This window comes from Coregonus lavaretus (genome assembly GCF_964263955.1).
Source record: "Coregonus lavaretus genome assembly, chromosome: 23".
Classification (NCBI taxonomy): Eukaryota; Metazoa; Chordata; class Actinopteri; order Salmoniformes; family Salmonidae; genus Coregonus; species Coregonus lavaretus.
The window spans coordinates 18,800,567-18,814,704 of NC_140010.1; the positions used below are offsets into that span (position 1 = coordinate 18,800,567).

The following is a 14,138-nucleotide window of genomic DNA, read 5'->3' on the forward strand; positions in this document are numbered from 1 at the left end:
TTTAGTGTAAATCCAAAATAATACAATAAAGCTTTCTGGTTTTATGGGTTTCATCTAAACCATGAGTTTTATGGATTCGGTGGCTGAGCTCCTAAACATCAGTGTTTCTATACTTCCTTATGATTACTGTTTAACCTTTTATGAGGCAATAGCACTGTTCTCCTCATGGAACATTAACCATGCAATTTTCAGTGCCTTTAGACCAAGGATGCACTTCAATACCCATAAGAATGTTCCTCAGTGGACACACCCTGTTAGATAAACATATAATGTCAAACTTAGGTCAAAGTTAATTAGTGCTTCTCAAAGTTATGTATACATCGTTTTGTGAACTCACACCCGTGTGTCTGTCTGGGAGCGAATTTACAAAGTGTCTCAGAGTACTGTAGGAGTTATTCATTATGATTGAAAAGGCTCAACTGATCCTAGATCAGCACTCCTACTCTAAGAAACTCTTACTCTGAGATGCTCTATGTGTCTCAGAGGCTACATGATGTCAAAGTGTGTAGTCAAGTAGAGGAAAAGGGCTTACCTGTAGGCCAGTGTCGAACACGACCAGCTTGGAGCTGGTGGGAACGATGTCGTAGCAGCAGTGGGACTTCATAAAGCGCATGTAAATATCACTCTCTGGTTCAGCAGCTGGACAGATGGATAGAAAAATATGCACACTGTGTATACAGTACATGGAATATTTACAAAAATATAATTCAGATTTTTCTGCAGCACCCCTACTTCCCGCTGCTATAGCGCTATCATCAGGCAATAATTAGCTTATGATCAAAACAAATCCTGCATAATAGGACTTAAATATTAATTATTTTGTGTGACAGGTGTTCAATAGCATGGAACTGGTCCCATGTGGCTCAGTCAATGTAACTAATATTCACATTACAATTCACACCAGCACTTTACAAAGGACCAATCCATACCATTGAGCCTGGTCTTGAACTATATACAAATAAAATTGCAAAAACGTCAAATGAAAGGCTATAGGCAGCACCATCAAGTAACATCCAAATGTAGGCTAATAATGCAGTAAAATGCACTTACTTACCAACACCATCATCGTTAAGTTCAAGTTTCTCCAGCATGCCTTCGAATAAACCGTAGAAATTCTGCAAGAATAAGAGGCAGAGGCAGTCAAGAACGCGCTCCAAATCTAGCACACCAATATCAGACCAGTCGCGCGCTGCAGGCGCACAACAGCTCGCCTTTTGCCAAAGTGTGGACGAAAATAACAAGGTAGATTCAATAACTGCTGGCATTTTCCACCATGACAAAATCATACATCTTGACAGACTGACAGACTAAATGTCCTTGCGCAAAGCCAACGAAAAGAAAAGCACAATACGCACTGCACGCAACTCATTCAAGTGCCCTTGTCCAAGTTTCTACTGTAGACAATGTGGGCAATTCATATCGGGAGCTCTGCCTGTCAGTAACTTTAATGGCACATTATTATTAGACTACACGCCCCTTAACTGTAGTAGTGGAACATTCCTAAATCTATTTTGCTGCAGTCAATAAAGCCGTTGCCTACAGTAGGATCATACTACTGACTAAAACAGATGAGTGAGCAACACGTCCGGATAAATAAACAAAAGAAGAATACTTTAATTTAAAACGCAGTGCATCTGTCCCAAGCAGATATTTTTCTACGCGTATTGTGAACGACAGGGGAAATCGTTCAGGTTTCATTTATTATTATGATCACGCTCTAGACCCCCCCCCCCCCCCATGCAGAACAACCAAGGCTCTTCACCATATTAGGAAATCCCTCATGTTGCCTAGCAGCGAGAAGCCACGGATTCCCTGTCCTTTTCTATGCCCATAACTGTTTTGCAGGACATAAAAATGCAACAATTTGCACAATGCAGAATTATTTACATTGACAATGCAAAATTATTTACATTGATAATTATTTACAGTAATAATGGCAAGGGATGAATGGAATTAAGTAGGCTACTGCACAAACACTAAGACATTGTGCAGAGGCTGTGTACTGCATCAAAATGATCCAATAACAAAATAAGTCTGTGTGCAGTTAATTTCACTCCTTCCCTATGCTACAAAGCACTTCATCATCATGGCACGTTCTATGAGCCGAGTCATATTGTGCTCTTTGTAGCATATGAGGATTCAAAACCATCTTTTTTTATTAGTTGTCTCCCCTAGCCCCTTGATTAGACCCTTCCAGTGCATTGACAACAACCCACTGCAGTAGAAGAAAAAGCCCTGATAGCTCACCCCTGGGATGCCTAACCAACCCCCCAGTCACCCTATACCTCATGTTGAGGCAGCAATTCTCCAGCCAAAACCACTACTGCACTGTCATAAATCTAGCCTGTATAACCCTGCATCAGCATGGGCATGAATCCCATCCCACTCTGCTGCACTGCCACAGGGAAGGGAACGTGCTGTACGTAAACATAGGGCTGTAAATCTGAGATGGAGGGCTGTTTCATTAACACGCTTCCAGGCTGGATTTGGCAGAGCCATTCCTTGGATTGGGGTAAGAGCCTGGTGTGTGTAGATCGAGAGAACTAGAGAGAGAGAGAGAGAGAGAGAGAGAGCGAGAGCGCGAGCGAGAGACTTATGGCTCAGTGTACTATTATCATGATGCTTTGGGTGTAAGAAGCAACAACAAAACCAAGGATGGTGATGAAATATTGACTTGCACTGTCAGGGTAGATAGAGAGTGCTATAGCTCAAATAGACAGGCACACACAGTTACTTGAATTATTAGTTTTAACAAGATACCACATCAAATCAATCAAATCAATGTCTCTGTCCCAATAGGAGAGGGGAACATTAGACATATCAGTACAAACACTGATTGTGAACATCATGGTCAGACTAATATTGAACTCTGCTGAGCTGAACGTTGGAGCTGAACAAACACAACAGTCTTTGCTGAAACAATCACTTAATTCCCGTCCTTCACATTTTACCTCTGTATAGGTCTAGGAGACACAGAAAATCACATCAGCTTCCCCCTTACACCACTTTTCTTTGGCAACCCTGCAATATTGCTTCAATGCACAATCAGTTATCACTGCCACTAACAAACACAGTAACCCAGCGGTTGTTGTAGTAGGTAGTATGAGGTATCACTCACTGGCTGTGAGGTAGCTTGGGGCAGTGGGAAAGTGTAGAGTATCGGAGAGGAGGAGGGCATGGGGGGCTTGGCAGAGGACGGTAGGCTGAGGCCCTGTCCGGTGTCTGGTGGGGGTGATGAGAGGGAGTGGTCCAGGCGCTCTGGGGCACTCTGGTGGACCTCCTGGGGGAACAGCATGTGCAGGCTGGGGGCCTGGGTGGGGGTGCTGGGTGGGGTGGGGGAAGACGAGAGGCCGGAGACTGTGGAGGAAAGACAATGATCAGAGAAAGGATTAACAGTTAGCAAAGATCCACACAGGCCTGTCATGTATACACAGAGTTTCCCTAGAAATCTCCTGTAGTGCAGTTGCTATGTTCACAGGTGATCTCAACTCAATTGTGGCCTTTCTAATTGGGATATACCATTGCAATAGAGTATGTGCTTGTCACATGATACTGTTATAATGGAGTGGGTCCCCAATACATTACAGTGGCTTGCGAAAGTATTCACCCCCCTTGGCATTTTTCCTATTTTGTTGCCTTACAACCTGTAATGAAAATAGATTTTTGGGGGGTTTGTATCATTTGATTTACACAACATGAAGATGCGAAATATTTTTTGGGGTGAAACAAACAAGAAATAAGACAAAAAAACAGAAAACTTGAGCGTGCATAACTATTCACCCCCCCCCCAAAGTCAATACTTTGTAGAGCCACCTTTTGCAGCAATTACAGCTGCAAGTTTCTTGGGGTATGTCTCTATAAGCTTGGCGCATCTAGCCACTGGGATTTTTGCCCATTCTTCAAGGCAAAACTGCTCCAGCTCCTTCAAGTTGGATGGGTTCCGCTGGTATACAGCAATCTTTAAGACATACCACAGATTCTCAATTGGATTGAGGTCTGGGCTTTGACTAGGCCATTCCAAGACATTTAAATGTTTCCCCTTAAACCACTCAAGTGTTGCTTTAGCAGTATGCTTAGGGTCATTGTCCTGCTGGAAGGTGAACCTCCGTCCCAGTCTCAAATCTCTGGAAGACTGAAACAGGTTTCCCTCAAGAATTTCCCTGTATTTAGCGCCATCCATCATTAATTCAATGCTGACCAGTTTCCCAGTCCCTGCCAATGAAAAACATCCCCACAGCATGATGCTGCCACCACCATGCTTCACTGTGGGGATGGTGTTCTCGGGGTGATGAGAGGTGTTGGGTTTGCGCCAGACATAGCGTTTTCCTTGATGGCCAGAAAGCTCAATTTTAGTCTTATCTGACCAGAGTACCTTCTTCCATATGTTTGGGGAGTCTCCCACATGTCTTTTGGTGAACTTATTTGCTTATTTTTTTGTAAGCAATGGCTTTTTTCTGGCCACTCTTCCGTAAAGCCCAGCTCTGTGGAGTGTACGGCTTAAAGTGGTCCTATGGACAGATACTCCAATCTCCACTGTGGAGCTTTGCAGCTCCTTCAGGGTTATCTTTGGTCTCTTTGTTGCCTCTCTGATTAATGCCTTCCTTGCCTGTTCCGTGAGTTTTGGTGGGCAGCCCTCTCTTGGCAGGTTTGTTGTGGTGCCATATTCTTTCCATATTTGTAATAATGGATTTAATGGTGCTCCGTGGGATGTTCAACGTTTCGGATATTTTTTTATAACCCAACCCTGATCTGTACTTCTCCACAACTTTGTCTCTGACCTGTTTGGAGAGCTCCTTGGTCTTCATGGTGCTGCTTGCTTGGTGGTTCCCCTTGCTTAGTGGTGTTGCAGACTCTGGGGCCTTTCAGAACAGGTGTATATATACTGAGATCATGTGACACTTAAATAAAGTCCACCTATGTGCAATCTAACTAATTATGTGACTTCTGAAGGTAATTGGTTGCACCAGATCTTATTTTAGGGGCTTCATAGCAAAGGGGGTGTATACATATGCACGCACCACTTTTCCGTTATTTATTTTGTAGAATATTTTGAAACAAGTTACTTTTTTCATTTCACTTCACCAATTTGGACTATTTTGTGTGTGTCCATTACATGAAATAAAAATAAAAATCAATTTAAATTACAGGTTGTAATGCAACAAAATAGGAAAAACGCTAAGGGGATGAATACTTTTGCAAGGGACTGTAGCTTTTCAGAAGAATATTGATTTCAATATCATTAAGTATCCTCATGTATCATCAGCGGAGCATGGTTAAGTGCTGCCAGGGCCTGGAAACAGCAATCAACTGATTTCAGTGGATCATATTCACAGTGCAGTGTAAGCAAAGCTTCAAATCAAATCAAATTTTATTGGTCACATGCGCCGAATACAACAGGTGCAGACATTACAGTGAAATGCTTACTTACAGCCCTTAACCAACAGTGCATTTATTTTTAACAAAAAATAAAAAAAGTAAAAAAAATAAAAATAAAACAACAACAAAAAAAGTGTTGAGAAAAAATAAAAAATAAAATAACAGTAGGGAGGCTATATATACAGGGGGGTACCGGTGCAGAGTCAATGTGCGGGGGCACCGGCTAGTTGAGATAGTTGAAGTAATATGTACATGTGGGTAGAGTTAAAGTGACTATGCATAAATAATTAACAGAGTAGCAGCAGCGTAAAAAGGATGGGGTGGGGGGGCAGTGCAAATAGTCCGGGTAGCCATGATTAGCTGTTCAGGAGTCTTATGGCTTGGGGGTAGAAGCTGTTGAGAAGTCTTTTGGACCTAGACTTGGCACTCCGGTACCGCTTGCCGTGCGGTAGCAGGGAGAACAGTCTATGACTAGGGTGGCTGGAGTCTTTGACAATTTTGAGGGCCTTCCTCTGACACCGCCTGGTATAGAGGTCCTGGATGGCAGGAAGCTTGGCCCCAGTGATGTACTGGGCCGTACGCACTACCCTCTGTAGTGCCTTGCGGTCGGAGGCCAAGCAGTTGCCATACCAGGCGGTGATGCAACCAGTCAGGATGCTCTCGATGGTGCAGCTGTAGAATTTTTTGAGGATCTGAGGACCCATGCCAAATCTTTTCAGTCTCCTGAGGGGGAATAGGCTTTGTCGTGCCCTCTTCACGACTGTCTTGGTGTGTTTGGACCATGATAGTTCGTTGGTGATGTGGACACCAAGGAACTTGAAGCTCTCAACCTGTTCCACTACAGCCCCGTCGATGAGAATGGGGGCGTGCTCAGTCCTCTTTTTTTTCCTGTAGTCCACAATCATCTCCTTTGTCTTGGTCACGTTGAGGGAGAGGTTGTTGTCCTGGCACCACACGGCCAGGTCTCTGACCTCCTCCCTATAGGCTGTCTCATCGTTGTCGGTGATCAGGCCTACCACTGTTGTGTCGTCGGCAAACTTAATGATGGTGTTGGAGTCGTGCCTGGCCATGCAGTCATGGGTGAACAGAGAGTACAGGAGGGGACTGAGCACGCACCCCTGAGGGGCCCCCGTGTTGAGGATCAGTGTGGCAGATGTGTTGTTACCTACCCTTACCACCTGGGGGCGGCCCGTCAGGAAGTCCAGGATCCAGTTGCAGAGGGAGGTGTTTAGTCCCAGGATCCTTAGCTTAGTGATGAGCTTAGAGGGCACTATGGTGTTGAATGCTGAGCTGTAGTCAATGAATAGCATTCTCACGTAGGTGTTCCTCTTGTCCAGGTGGGAAAGGGCAGTGTGGAGTGCAATAGAGATTGCATCATCTGTGGATCTGTTGGGGCGGTATGCAAATTGGAGTGGGTCTAGGGTTTCTGGGATAATGCTGTTGATGTGAGCCATGACCAGCCTTTCAAAGCACTTCATGGCTACAGACGTCAGTGCTACGGGTCGGTAGTCATTTAGGCAGGTTAAGCTTGTGAGTCTTATGACAGTACAGTAGACTCATTTGGATGTACTGTATGTAGGTTGTCAGGAACGGGTTGGAGAACCACACAGTATCAGAGAACATCTTCAAATAAATGACAGACGTATTTGTTTAACCCAGGGGAGAACGACTGCCCCCTCTCATTGAAGCCACAGAGGTTCAAGGCCAACTGCGGTATTGCAGGCATTGTTAGCAGAAAACAGGATCCCCCATTAGAGTGAATGGGTCAATCTTAGTATAAATAAAAAATTTTTTGAAAACAATCATGGTACCAATAACTGCTAGTAATGTACCATATGTATGTCCTTGAAGCGATTATTTTAAAAATCGCACACAGAAGAAGCTTTAAGGATAATTTAGTTGCTAATGGCATCCTGTAGTACCCCGGTCGGCCTTCAACTCGAGTTATTCAATGACAGGCAGCACCACTGATAGCTTGCAACGTCACTTCAAGGAGAAGCTCAAACTGTGCATGTTTTGTCTCCATGAGACCCCATCTTAAACTACTTAATTTGGCTTCAATGCGCTGTTGAGTCTTCACATAGGAATGAATGGCGTCATGTGATCAATGGCTTTGTCCATTCATATATACAGTCCTTGGTTTAATCTATCACTAGATGGTTTCATTTCAGAGAGACAAACAATCACATTTTGTTACAAAACACCTCATTCTCAGAGAAAAAAGTATCATCCCTGAAAGGTTAAACACAAATGTGACAAATAATTAAAAATATTATATAAATATTTAAAAAATATATATAAAAAAATTCATCAGTACAATCATATGAGATCTGGGCTCTGGTCAAAAGTTGTGCACTATATAGGGAATAGGGTGCAATTTGGGACGAGGCCTAACTCTAACCAAACACTATAGCATGAGGCTAGATTTGTGATATGTTAGATTTATATGTTAAATATACAGGATACGAACATTCCATTCCAGCTAAACAATGGATAGAGTTTTGCAACAAAACCAATTGCAATACACATCTAAAATATATTAATGTAACATCTGAAGACAGTGATATTTTACACATACATAAAGCATTTATTTCTGATGAAAATAACACAAATGTGAAAAATTGGTGGATATAGAGTAAATGTTAGAGTAAATCTTTGATCTGACAAACAAACCACTTCCACGGTTCCATAACATTGCAGAAACATAAACAAACAGTTATAATTAAATGGCTGCTTAGAGACTTAAGGGTGAATCATAGTGCACACTGGCTTCTCCGTCTACATAGATGCAAATACAACGGTAAAATAAAAGGGACTGAATACTAAAATGCCAGTAACATTCAACTCATCAAAAGTAAATAGTAAACCGATATACCATCTAAACTAAAGAAAGGTCAACTTGATTGAAGAGGATAAATCTGTATGGGCATTCGTCATGTCACATAAAAACATGTCTGCCCAGTCCAGCTATCTCCAATATCTGACATTTAGCTGGCTAATACCAGCCCTCTCTTCAGTCGAGTTGGTGTCTTATTTTAGCCATGCTGTTGTGCACATTCCATAGGAGAAGATAACACAGGGGACAGCAGGGAGGGAGCTCCTCCTCACCCAAACACACAGGGAGGGGAGGGGGAATACACCACATGGGGTATTAGAGATATTGGAGTCATCTATACCAGTGTTTGTCAACCTCTAGTCCATTGACTAGCACTGGCCCTTGGATGTTGCTGACGGGCCTCTCAGATGGTAAACTGACACATCTAAAAATCAACATGTCGTATTACTCACACTACATTTGGAAAACACAAGGGCAATGGTAAACTACGATGGTGATGGTGTCATACTGGCCAGTGTTCTTTCCATTAGGTGTTAAGAAAAAGGCATGTATCGCAATGCCGCTTGGCCTTAACATTAGGCTAGTCTAAACCTAACCTAGTCTAAAGCAGTGGTTCAAAGGAATTCAGTCCGGCTTTAAAATTACTCTTGAAAGTTGTAATAGTAGAATGCACAAGGTGCAATTTCGAAATTGGGTAGTGCATCATCAGTTCCTCTTGTCATGTCAGTCATTGCAAACCTTAGAGAGCTATTTATTTATTACTTGTCAGAAATGTCCAGATCAACTAGCCCATGTCAGCTAACGTTTTTTTATTTAGGTTTTTTAGCCCATAGATATTGTTGTAATTTTTTAGTCACTCAAATATCACATGAATACACATTATACATGGCAAAATGTATGGAATTGCAAGAAAATTAGCTTTAAAACTGCAAAATGTTCTTTGCAACCCATGACAAAATGTGTAGAATTGCCAGAAATAAGCTTCAACCCTGCATAATTCTCTCCACCAACAAGAGGAGTGTGAACAGTTTGTATCATGAACAGTGCTTGTGCCCTTGGAAAAAGACGTGGTGCGTGCGTGCATGGGGGTAAATTGTAATGTATAAATTGTAATGTTTAAAACAAGCTAAGTAACTATACCACATTGTCTTGACTCAAAAGATCTGTCAGGGTCAGGAGGACCAAACGTTACAAAGGGGTTACACATGCCAGCCAACTCTTCTAGCCTCGTACCATCTGCTATAGACAATTCTTCTATTGTTGACATGCCATACTCTTCTATTATGGTCATGCTGTAACCATAGAAGACTTGGCACAGAACATAAAGTATGGGACCAGACCAACTAAACATAGCACCACATATGGCTTTACACATGGGCGGCAGTTAGGCTAGCGGATAGAGCGTTGGGCCAGTAACTGGAAAGGTTGCTAGTTCGAATCCCAGAGCCTACAAAGTGATGTGCCCATGAGCAATGCACTTAACCCTAATTGCTCCAGGGTCGCTGTTGATAATGGCCGTGGCACCACTTTCTGAGGGTGTCTCAGGGGGAGTTGGGATATGCAAAAAACACATTTCCAATTCACACATGCATCTAAATAGGGCAAATATAAGGATACATGAAATTATTAATTATTATTATTACATATGGATTTACATCATCATGACAGCTAGGGCCATAATCCCTTCCTCCAATGATCCCAGGTCAGACTGGGGCTAAAATCAAGAGCAGTTCATGGCAAAGTGCCACTCAAAGCCACCGTTCGTCACACCCCAAGCATCCAGTGAGATATCCCAAAGGCCACCATCCATAACATCCCAAGCATCCAGTGTGATGACCCATTGCAACATGATATCATTGATAAGCATCAGTCTGTGATGCTTTTGCAAAAAGATATGCATCATGAGACATGATGCATAAGTTAATACATTGCATTCAATGCTAAAAGATACACATCAATATAGATATGCGTCAAGAATATTGAGGCATAGATACAGTGGGGAAGAAAAGTATTTAGTCAGCCACCAATTGTGCGAGTTCTCCCACTTAAAAAGATGAGAGAGGCCTGTAATTTTCATCATAGGTACACGTCAACTATGACAGACAAAATGAGGAAAAAAAATCCAGAAAATCACATTCTAGGATTTTTAATGAATTTATTTGCAAATTATGGTGGAAAATAAGTATTTGGTCAATAACAAAAGTTTCTCAATACTTTGTTATATACCCTTTGTTGGCAATGACACAGGTCAAACGTTTTCTGTAAGTCTTCACAAGGTTTTCACACACTGTTGCTGGTATTTTGGCCCATTCCTCCATGCAGATCTCCTCTAGAGCAGTGATGTTTTGGGGCTGTCGCTGGGCAACACGGACTTTCAACTCCCTCCAAAGATTTTCTATGGGGTTGAGATCTGGAGACTGGCTAGGCCACTCCAGGACCTTGAAATGCTTCTTACGAAGCCACTCCTTCGTTGCCCGGGCGGTGTGTTTGGGATCATTGTCATGCTGAAAGACCCAGCCACGTTTCATCTTCAATGCCCTTGCTGATGGAAGGAGGTTTTCACTCAAAATCTCACGATACATGGCCCCATTCATTCTTTCCTTTACACGGATCAGTCGTCCTGGTCCCTTTGCAGAAAAACATCCCCAAAGCATGATGTTTCCACCCCCATGCTTCACAGTAGGTATGGTGTTCTTTGGATGCAACTCAGCATTCTTTGTCCTCCAAACACGACGAGTTGAGTTTTTACCAAAAAGTTATATTTTGGTTTCATCTGACCATATGACATTCTCCCAATCCTCTTCTGGATCATCCAAATGCACTCTAGCAAACTTCAGACGGGCCTGGACATGTACTGGCTTAAGCAGGGGGACACGTCTGGCACTGCAGGATTTGAGTCCCTGGCGGCGTAGTGTGTTACTGATGGTAGGCTTTGTTACTTTGGTCCCAGCTCTCTGCAGGTCATTCACTAGGTCCCCCGTGTGGTTCTTGGATTTTTGTTCACCGTTCTTGTGATCATTTTGACCCCACGGGGTGAGATCTTGCGTGGAGCCCCAGATCGAGGGAGATTATCAGTGGTCTTGTATGTCTTCCATTACCTAATAATTGCTCCCACAGTTGATTTCTTCAAACCAAGCTGCTTACCTATTGCAGATTCAGTCTTCCCAGACTGGTGCAGGTCTACAATTTTGTTTCTGGTGTCCTTTGACAGCTCTTTGGTCTTGGCCATAGTGGAGTTTGGAGTGTGACTGTTTGAGGTTGTGGACAGGTGTCTTTTATACTGATAACAAGTTCAGACAGGTGCCATTAATACAGGTAACGAGTGGAGGATAGAGGAGCCTCTTAAAGAATAAGTTACAGGTCTGTGAGAGACAGAAATCTTGCTTGTTTGTAGGTGACCAAATACTTATTTTCCACCATAATTTGCAAATAAATTCATTAAAAATCCTACAATGTGATTTTCTGGAGAAAAAAAATCTCAATTTGTCTGTCATAGTTGACGTGTACCTATGATGAAAATTACAGGCCTCTCTCATCTTTTTAAGTGGGAGAACTTGCAAAATTGGTGGCTGACTAAATACTTTTTCCCCCCACTGTATGCATCAAGGGTATTGAAGCATAAGTCAATACATTGTATTCAAGGCAAATAAGTTGGTGATAAAGCTGCAATGGGTAAATTGTTGAAAGACTCAGACAGACAGGCATAAACTCACAGACAGATAGTCTGTCGTTTTTTATAGCTGTTCTCTCTATTCTCTAATCCCCTCTCCCGCCCTGTCGCTATTTCTACTTACTCTTTATCCACCCTGCTTCCCTTATTTCTCACCCCTCCCCCTTGTTTCCCTCTCCTTCCTCTCCCCTTTATTCTTGCTCCCTCCTTTTTCCCCCCTCCCTCCCCTAATCTTTTCCCCCTCCCTCCCCTAATCTTTTCCCCGCTCCATTATCTCCCTCCTCTCTTCCACCACCTCTCAGACAGACAGATCCACTCACAGACAGAGAGACAGAGGCAGGCAGACATATACACTCACAGACAGACAGACAGGCAGGGAGGCAGACTAACATCAACCTTAACTTCATGTTCACATACCGGCTCAGCCCTAACTCAAGCCATAGGGGATGTGAACAAGAAGTTAGGGTTAAAGTTAGGGCTAGGATTGAGCCAAGGTGAGGAGGATTATTTAAGATACTCTTTGTAGAGGTAGGGTTTCAGATGTTTTCGGATGATGTCCTAGCTTCAGGGGGAAGCTGGTTCCACTATTGGGGTGCCAGGACAGAGAAGAGCTTGGATTGGGCTGAGTGGGAGCTGCCCTCCCGAAGGGGTGGGATGGCCAAGAGATCTGAGGTGGCAGAACGGAGTGCTCGGGTTGGGGTGTAGGGTTTGAGCATAGCCTGAAGGTAGGGAGGGGCAGTTCTTCTTGCTGTTCCGTAGGCAAGTACCATGGTCTTGTAGTGGATGTGAGTTTCGACTGGAAGCCAGTGGAGTGTGCGGAGGAGCGGGGTGACATGAGAGAACTTGGGAAGGTGGAAAACCAGGCGGGTTGCAGCGTTCTGGATGAGTTGCAGGGGTTTGAGTAGTCCAGACGGGAGAGGATAAGTGCCTGGATTAGGACCTGCGCCGCTTCCTCTGTGAGGTAGGGTCGTACTCTACGGATGTTGTAGCGCATGAACCTGCAGGAGCGGGTCACTGCTTTGATGTTTGAGAACGACAGGGTGTTGGTCCAGGGTCAGACCAACTAGGTTCTTTGCACTCTGGGAGGGCGACACTGTGGAGTTGTCAACCGTAATGGAGAGGTCTTTGAGCGGGCAGGACTTCTCCTGGAGGAAGAGCAGTTCCGTCTTGTCGAGGTTGAGCTTGAGGTGGTGGGCTGAAATCCAAGATGAGATATCTGCCAGGCACGCAGAGATGTGTGTCACCACCTGGGTGTCAGAAGGGGGGAAGGAGAGAAGTAGTGGAGTGTCATCCGCATAGCAATGATAGGAGAGACCATGTGAGGATATGACGGAGCCGAGTGACTTGGTGTATTTGGAGAAGAGGGCCTTGAGTCAAGCACTTGGGGACACCAGTAGTGAGAGCTAGGGTTAGGGTTATGGCTAGGGTTGAGCCGGAATGTGGACATTAAGCTAGGGGGAGATTCTCGTTAGGGCAAAAGACCGTCCTCCGTCCTCTCTCCTCCATGACCCGGTAACCGATAAGTGGTCGAGGAATGTGTCAATTCGTTAGTAGGCAAACGGAAGCGTCATCCCCTCCTCGATAGCCACCATTCATTGAGGATGCTCATGTGTATCCGAGTTTTGAAATCTGCCACACCCCCTTTGAATCAGCTTTTGTTTTGTCAGAGGAGAAAAACGTGCACACTTTTAAAAACAACATGCTACTTATTGGTTTATCTATAAAATGTCTTGCACAACTAACTTTAATTTGTTTTGAGCACTTTACACATTTATTTTAGGATCCACCCCTGTAAAATGAGGAGGCCAGTCACATTTCAAGCAAGTGCATTTCCATCCACGTTCGCTCTCCTCGCCTACTCTCCTCGATTAACTTTGACCTTTTACGAAAGGAGGCTAGAGAGGACAGAGGAGAAATGAAGCAGGAGGTGAGCAAATCGAATTGATAAAAGGCCAGGGTTAGGGATATGGCTAGGGTACCGGTTGAGCTGGGATGTGGACTTTAATCTAGGGTTAGGTTTCAGTCGGGAGTGGACATGAAGCTAGGTTTAGGGCCTCAACCCTAGACATAACCCTAATCCAATTAACAATTATTAACACTACATGGCAGAAAGGTATGCCTGACTTGAAGCTGATTTAAGGTGCTTTTGAGTGACATTGGCAGAACAGTTGAGGCTAGAAACACAATTCAAGTATGGGATCGTTCAGCAGAAGCTCCCGATGAACGCAGGCCTACACCTGACCATGTGAAGTTAAC

The 14,138-nt window shown here is 43.8% G+C and overlaps 1 protein-coding gene across 1 annotated transcript in view; it reads right to left on the reverse strand.

Annotated features, from left to right (window-relative positions):
- Positions 1-14,138, reverse strand: part of LOC311099094 (5'-AMP-activated protein kinase subunit gamma-1-like) — a 56,521-nt gene that overhangs the window by 13,973 nt on the left and 28,410 nt on the right. Inside the window, exons 4-6 of the mRNA XM_084139725.1 lie at positions 3,119-3,357; positions 1,055-1,115; positions 533-639 (exon numbers count right to left, since the gene is read on the reverse strand). Of these exons, the coding sequence (XP_083995851.1) occupies positions 533-639; positions 1,055-1,115; positions 3,119-3,357 (407 nt within the window). The remainder of the gene's footprint in view (positions 1-532; positions 640-1,054; positions 1,116-3,118; positions 3,358-14,138) is intronic.